An 8249-nucleotide genomic window follows, 5' to 3' on the forward strand; every position below is an offset into this window, starting at 1 on the left:
TGCCAACAACAGTTTTGATGATTTAAATGTCAAGGCAACAATCCGCAACCAGCATTCGTGCATGACACGCTAAATTACAACTAATTTTAGTATGCGGTTGGAAAAATGAATCCAATGACCAATTGACCCTGAGAAACAGGAAATCACAAGTCAAACCCTGGACGGCAGGGACACGTAGACGTACCACAACAGCCTTACCACAGGATCGGTTCTTGCTCAGTCCACAATATGTAACACGATGCAAAGTAATTATATGCATTGTAACTGGTAGTACAATTTAACACAAAACATTGGCCAATAAATTAAGAGAATGAATCGTAATAGGTGTCTATCCAATGCAATTGGAGTAAGGGTTCTATGCGGTGCTCACAGTTCAAAAGTTTGGCACCAGATTTATTGATAAGAGACTCGGAAAAAGAACACACGACTAGTTCATTATTTTTAACATCCTGATATTTATACTGCTAATTAAGGTAGTTAATTATACTAGTCACATCGAAATTGTATATCAGAACCTGCATTTCAGTATGTAGTAGTATATTATATCATAACAGGATAACGAAGTTATAATGTGATGCTTTAAACCGAACAGGGGATATTTTGAGGTCCGATAAATGTTACTGGTTATCCGAGAAAAGAGCTCATCGAACTGAACATACGCTGGTTGCACCCTCCGAAATGGAACATGCTCAGAAGGCACGCAGTATTGCAAGAACTGACAGTATCATGAAATCATGAGAGGAAGAGCACGACAATGTGAGACCAATCAGTCATCACCTCCATTCTGCAAATTAAACTCTCGTAAACATGAAAGAAACTCGATCCCAGATCAAGCAACGGATCGGCGCATGCATGGCTCGATCGGTAACAGACTCACAACTCCCAATCAGCTATCATTTTGTCCTATATTTTCCCAATTCTACTGTTCCCCTGATGAGCATACGATGAATCAAATTTTTTTCTTTCAGAATATGATCCACCAGACTAATCTCGCATAAACAATTGAACAACGCACGGATTACTTCAGATGATGCGACGACATAGTTGGATCCAAGCGAGCTCTTCCAATTAAAGCCAACTAGGTTTCTAGGGCGCAGCTTTTGAAGAGCAAAGGTAAAAACGAGTAGAGTAAAGCGAAGTGTGGTCGCACCTTGTGCAAGACAGATAGAAGCTACTAGCTCCATGGCAAAAAACAAGGACACCTTATATTACTCCCAAGAAAAATAAAGATTCAATAATTAACAGTCAATTCAAGAACCAGAAGGGACAAAAAAAAAACAAGCTAGAACAATGCAAGAAATCATGCTTAATTCCCGAGATCCTAACTGTCGGATTTCGAATGATTTGCTTCGATCTGACAGGGGTATGTTACTGACAAACTGATCGTCTCAGATGCTCCCAAGAAGCTAGAGGAAGGTCTAAATTATGGCGCCTAATTAATTAAACTAGCTAGGTAGGCTAGCTCTAGCGAAGGTCGAAGGAGCATCAGTTTATGCATCGGCCGGCTACGGAGAATTTGACAAGAGATCGAAGGAAAAGGAGATGCAGCATGGATGATGGGAGAGGCACGGCGTTACATGACACGTTCTCACTGTCTCGGGTGGCCGTGGAAGAAGGGCGCGCCGGCCGGGAACGAGCCGTAGAGGCCGGGCGTCGGGTATGGGTCCATGACCACAGCCGATGACGCAACGACGTTGCCGCCGCCGCCGCCTCCGGCTGCTTCGCCTCCCGCCGCGGCCGCGCTGCTTGGCGGCGACACGTCGCCCGTGAGCCTGAACTGGTAGTCGCCGCTGCCGCCGCCACACACGGCGGCCGCAGAAGCGCCGGCAGCGTTGTTGTTGGCGCCGACGTCGTGCAGAATGCCCTTGAACACGTGGCCGCCGATGCTGACGGTGGTCTGGTACGCGAGCTCCGCCTCCGCCACGTCGACCGGGCCGAGGCGCACGCAGCGGAACACCGCCTCCGAGCTCACCTCGCGGGGGAACCGCTCCGCCACAGTCACCATCTGCTGATCCCCTGGAAGAAAAGAAAAACAACAATTTTTTCGCTAGCTGGCGTCAGATCCTAGCCAGATCGTTCATGGAGACGAGGTGCAGCTATAGGTTGTATGCAGCATGTGGCAGTAGTAGTAAACTGATGCCAGGTACCTGAGGAAGTGGTGGGGGTGGTTCTGGAGATGCGCGCGCGAGGGCGCTTAGAGGGGTCTCGATCTCCGGAGGAAGGGCCGGCCATGGCGGCGGAGGCGGCGAGAGCGAGGAGCTGCTGCTGGCGCTCGCGGCGCTTGGAGGCGGGAACCCAGGTGGACTTGACGTGGGTGGCGCAGGCGAAGCCCCGGGACTTGCAGCAGGTGCGGCACCGCTGGTGCGAGCAGTCCTTCTTGGCCTGGTTGCCGCAGTCCTGGCAGCTCAGGCCGCCCCCGGCGCCGCCGCCCCGGGACGACGTGGACGAGGACGCGCCGCCCGCGAGCGAGTGCGCGGCAGCGGAGGGGAGGTCATCGGGGTCGGGGGCGAAGCGGATGAGGTTGGACGCGTAGAACGGGTGCGTGAGCTGCTGCTGCTGTTCGTGCTGCGGCTGGGTCTGGCCCCAGAGCTGGAAGCCGCCACCACGGCTGGCGGTGGTGTAGAGGAAGGCGGACACGTCGGCGGAGGAGGGCTGGTGGTGGTGGTGGTGGTGGTGCGCGGACGATGACGACGGCGCCGCGGGGCTGCTTCCGCCGCCGCCCCCGCCGCCGCCTAGAGGGAACCCCGCCATGGGGACAAATCCATATGCCGATCGACCGATCCTTCTCGTTGATTGATCCCTAGTGCGGTGCTACCGACGCGCCGGCCGTGGCGGCTACTACACGCACGCCGCTAGCTATATCTCGATCGATGCGGCCGGCGCCCCAAAGTGTGTAGAGGAAGTAGGAGAGGATCGAGGAGATCGAGGGGGAGTAAATCCGCGTGGCGTGGCCGCAGCGAGCTGAGTGAGGTGGGGTTCGAGGGAGGAGGGGAGTTAAGACGGTGGAGGCGACAGAGAGGGCCTGCTACGCCGCCATGGTGCCTGCGCGCACCTAAACTGCCATTTATTGCCCCTGCCTGCTGCTGCTTCGACCTCAGTGCTCTCTCCTTTCTACTCTCTCTCTCTCTCCCCCTCCCTATGCGTGGTTGGAGTTTGCACAGCCGAGCGAGGGAATGCGAGGGAGATAGAGTAGGCAGGGAGGCGCCCAACAGAGCAACGCGGCGTCGCGGCGGGCGGGCGACTGGTTGCGAGAATGCGAGGGATTGTGGAAAGCGAAGGGTGGTAGTACCTTACCACAGTGGCGCAATAGAATAAGCATGGCGCAAGGCGGCCCCGGAGGGCCTGCCGGCCCTGGCATGGTTGGACTGGACTGGATCGGATGGAATGTACGAGTAAATGTTTGTCTGCCGCGCGCGCGCCGTATCATGGCGTGCTCCGGAATCCAGCTGCCACTATAACGTGCAGCATGTCCGCGACCGCGAGCTCATCACAAGAGTCAAATGCAATATTCAACTCGACTTTGTAAAAGCTTTCTTTAAGAGAGTTTTTATTGGCAACGGCCGCCTTCTGCGTCGAATTAATGCACACGCCTTCCAAAGTGTACAAAGTCAGCATGCTTGTGCCAACCAGCACCGATTGGATTTTTTAGTTTTGGAATATGCAAGAGAATGAAAATACACGAGAAAAACATAAATAGTTGTTTTTTTCCTGCAGAAAATAACAATTCGTTGTTTTCGTTTGGTTGTCGAGGGAATAGCTGACTCGAAATGAAGCCACGTCCCTGTTCTAGACATTCACATTTTAACTGGAGATATTGGAACTTCATCTTATTCCTCCCAAGTTAACCTCTTCCAAAATCCCTCTCCCAGACTGTCGTAATTCCTGGGATAGTAAGGCTCGTTCCGTTTGTAGGAATCTTAGAGGATGTTTATAGGATTTATATGCCGGGTGTGGCCACATCAGATAGGACATGAAGTAGTGGGTCTTCTCTTTTCAGGGTTTCAAGTTGTGCTTTGTTAGGAGAACCGATAATAAGGCGACACATTCTTGTGCTCGTGTTGTTCTCTCTTTAGATAGCACAATTGTTAATTTTGTTGATGTCTCTGATTTTTTCATTGAGTCTGTTGCGTCAAATTTATTATCGTCAATGGGATAAAGCATTCGACAATGGCTTGGGGAATTTTGCAACTCGCGATTGTGAAGAGGAAGAACTAGCCAATGTGGGGGAAAAGATGCAAAGGTCTGGCTCGCCAATTCTAGTGGTTTATAGGGTATAGAGCTCAGTGCCATGTTAGGGCTCTGCACAGTGGGTCACTCAAGCTTGCGGATTTAGGCCCAATACCATTTCCAGTTCCCGAAGCATCCAACTGGTATCAATCCCATCTTTAACATCCAAACGAGGTGTAACAGAAATTAGTATTTCTTTGCACAACGTGAAAACATTGTTCTACTTAGCGACCATCATCTGCAGTCGACTCCAAGTGTAGATCACCTACTAACATCCATTTCTTATCATCTTGTTGTTACAGCCTACCGAAGTGATCGATAAACAAAGTATACCCCGTAACAACTGACGATTGTTTTTATGAAACGGGATATTGCTACGACAAAACTATTTCGACCATCATACTATGGTTGCCAATACATGCAATTACATGTAGATTGATTATAGGGTGTTTGACCATCAACCGCCATGGTTTGTCGCGGATAGGGGGCAACCAAATTAAATGTAAAAATCTTTTGCTTTTCTGTGAGATTTTTTATCCATATATATTTTCTTTGATTAACCCGTAATGAGTTTTATATACAAAAATTATATCTTCAAAATGTTCTATATATTTTTACTGGTATAATTTTTTCTATACCAAAAATACGGGGAGTATATAAATACTTCTGACTGAACAAATGTAGCAGATGGAATATGGAGACACGAAGAGAGTGCTCGACGCGCCACCATGTTTATATCTCGTTTGGGGTGATTAATACTCCTCGGGGTTAATTTTTTGTCTCTACCGTGATGTCACGCATTTGTGCTTGTACGTACTCAATTTGTTATGACAAAGCATTTCTGTGTGTGTCTATGATTGGAGGAGTATAATTTGTACTCCTTCGGTTCCTTTAAAGAGGTCATATCAGTTTTAATTAAGAAAAAGGTTTGATTATAATTACTATGTTAAGATGTGATTTATATGACATGAAAATAGTATTATTAGATTCGTTATCAAAAGTATTTTATAATATTTGTGATTTCATATTTTAGAAACCGCATACTAATAGAGTAATTCTTAGTTAAAACATTGTCTTCTTGATAAAAAAGCTAATATGACTTTTTTAAACAAAGGGAATATCTTATGTTTTTTTCTAATCACACCATGCGTGCCCCACCGTGATCTTGCACTAGTTTGTTTGGAGCCTCTGCGACCGCCGCCACTGTCAGATAGCCCACGCACGTCAGTCGGTCGGGTGCCCGGCCCGGGCCGGGGTTTGGTCAATGGCGCCGGAAAACACGGGGGCGCGCCAGCCGCTGCCTTTTCGAAATACCTTGCCGTGTGTACCAGATAGAGACAGCTTTTGAGTTCAACCTCTCGCTCAATTTCGGGGGCCTTCATCGTGGTCGCGGTCATGGTCAAGCGGCGCGCCCTTGATTCCCTGCCTTGTTCCTCCCACTGACATGCATCCACTATACAACAGTACGATCAGTCAACTCATCCATGCCCATGGAAACGCGTGGAAACTCAAAGTTTTCTCGCAGACTGACCACACAGAGAGTGAAGAGACGTTAATTAAAGACGTCGACGCCGGCGGCGATTCCGGCCGGCTCCACCATGCATGCACATAGCACAGCACGGTATTCGCCGCCTCGCCGTACGTGGTCGTTGATGTGATTGCTGGTGGTGATGCTCGGTCCCGGCCGGTGCAACGAACCCCGTGACTTCATTTCATTCAGGCCGATCACGCGTTTCTTCCCCCGTTTATAAGCTCGATCTCCGCAATTCTGCGGCCCGGCCTGGCCTGTGCGCGCTCGACGTCGCTGTCGTTTGCGGTGCTTAATTCAGTTTAGTCGTGAGCTACTAGTAGATTTGTTGGATTTAATTAATCCTTGCGGTCATGTGGTGATGTACGTGCACCGATCTATATCTAGTGGGAGATACGCGTGACACGACTGGAATCCATGTCTTTGTTTGGCCCGATTCGATCGCCCGCTGGTTGTTGTTGCCCTAGTGGAACGGAAGCAACAGCGACCGGGCATGCTGGCAATATGGACCAGTACTGCATGCGTCCCGGTTTGCAGTGCACGTACTGACGTCCAGCGACTTCACGTACTACCTTAATGGCCCAGCCCGCCCTTGATTCGCTGTGTTAGCGACTGTTACAAGGTTCTCTCGTCAGTCTTGTTTGGACAAGCAAATCTGGATGCAAGCCTGGATCGATGGGTGCTTGTGACATGCCTTTCTCAGCCACGCACAAAACGTAGTGTATTATACTCCCTATTTTTCTTTTTCTTTTCATGGTTTTGAACTAATCTCGGGAGTTTTTAGGTCCGGTAGTACGTATGTGATCCCACAACCCCTAACGTAGGTCCGCCCATGCTTGGAGATTTTCGAGCTGATACGGGTCCAGCTCATGTGTACACTCTGCTGGCAGCAACGGAGCCTCTCAATTTCCAGGCTTGGCCACGCACGTACGGCGAGATGTTGATGTATCAAGGGGGATTTTTCCCGGTTCCCGTGGAAAAGACAGCGGCCACGTTATTCCCTGTACCTAGCGATCCTGAGTTTCATGCCCACAGTCCTGGTCCCAATAGATCCACTATTCAAGTTCGTGAAAGGCAGAATTTCCAGAGTCTGCCGTGTGATCCAACGCATACATGATGGATGCATGGAAGATTAAAACTGCCAGGACAAAAATTACTCGTGTCCCCACCCTAAGTTTGGTTCAAGACAAACATTGTATGGGGAGCAGTACTGCATGCGGTTAACCTCGCCAATAGATATCGTGTCTTGTTTCACTTGTTTGCTTGTGTGTGTGTTCTTCATATATTAGAATTAAATCTTGGCGCAGTTATTCTAAAAATTGGTATGAGATCAACGATTTTGGATTCCGCTCTTGATCAGACGTGTCATGATCGATCACGGCAACCTTCCTGATCAGACGTAAATAAAAGTGTTCGCTCTAGGCGACGAAAGAGCAACATTCGCTCCTTATAAATTATGTAATTAATAATTATTAAGCATAACATTGCTTTACTTATGCATTATGAAAATGACTAGAAAATAAAAATAAGGACTCTATATACATTTTAAATCCTAATAGGAACCTTACAAAGCAGTAGGATTGTAACTCTATCTAATGACCCTAGAAGTTTTATGGAAATCTCGTTATACATATGACCATCCTTTGTTAATTTTCACAAATTGAAGAGCCCATTTTAGCCATCAAATAATTGTTTTACGATAAAACCAAGATTTGAAAACGCACTAGGGAAGTATTCTTGTTTTTACCTTAGAAAGAGAGAAATTCTAAAAACTCTTAAAACAAGATATGAAAAAAGCCAAAAAGTTTATGGATGAAAGTGGACTCAAAACCTCAACTCTAAAGTTGGGAAGAACTATCTACCATGGCCATGGTAACACTTTTCGTACCTATGAACCATGTGTCCATGTCTTCCTAATATGGTAAATTCTATTCATATTTCTGTAGATGGAGATAGGCTACTAATAAGTCTTGTTGCCTAGACTGATGCATTCGTTGATGGTGACGTATGAGGTGAAAATCACTCTTGATTGACAACTTAAAAGCTTTCATTTCTGACATTAGATCATATCTCAAATAAACAGTTCATATTAAAGGTGGAACCATTTAATCTTGTTCGGTTATTTAAAATTTAATGGTTAGAATTGAACGTTTTCATAGAATTAAGATTTGTATTTGATTGCATCGTCATTTCTTATGAAGATTTATATTAGCAGTAGTGAAGATCCAACACTACCAGGATTCCAGAGTTTGGTGACGGTGCTTTATTTTTGTGACGGGGATTGTTACAACCGTCACAAAAACCATATTTGTGACGGGCATAATACTACCGACACGAAAAATATTAATTTCCTTGTAGGGCACCAGAAGAGCCGTCACAAAAATAATTATTGTGACGGGCATAGTACTACCGACACGAAATTCTTTATTTTCGTGTCGGGCACCAGAACCCGACACGGAAAATCAACATTTTTGTGTCGGTTTTAACTATTTAC

General features: G+C 47.2%; 1 protein-coding gene across 1 annotated transcript; it reads right to left on the reverse strand.

Annotated features, from left to right (window-relative positions):
* Positions 1 to 1183: 1183 nt before the first annotated feature.
* LOC100836378 (protein SHI RELATED SEQUENCE 1) lies at positions 1184 to 3397 on the reverse strand. Its single transcript, XM_014902184.2, has 2 exons — positions 2148 to 3397; positions 1184 to 2016 (listed from the first exon to the last, which is right to left on the reverse strand). Exons 1-2 carry the CDS (start codon positions 2749 to 2751, stop codon positions 1589 to 1591), a joined length of 1032 nt encoding a protein of 343 aa, XP_014757670.1. The 5' UTR covers positions 2752 to 3397; the 3' UTR covers positions 1184 to 1588.
* Between the last annotated feature and the right edge of the window lie 4852 nt (positions 3398 to 8249).

The sequence above is a fragment of the Brachypodium distachyon genome, chromosome 4 (genome assembly GCF_000005505.3).
Source record: "Brachypodium distachyon strain Bd21 chromosome 4, Brachypodium_distachyon_v3.0, whole genome shotgun sequence".
NCBI lineage: Eukaryota > Viridiplantae > Streptophyta > Magnoliopsida > Poales > Poaceae > Brachypodium > Brachypodium distachyon.

Excerpts from the sequence above, each read along its gene's own strand:
- LOC100836378 (XM_014902184.2), bottom strand. The coding sequence starts at position 2,751 with ATGGCGGGGTTCCCTCTAGGCGGCGGCGGGGGCGGCGGCGGAAGCAGC. Across the intron at positions 2,017-2,147 it reads CACCCCCACCACTTCCTCAG|GGGATCAGCAGATGGTGACT; the intron begins GTACCTGGCATC and ends CTTTTCTTCCAG.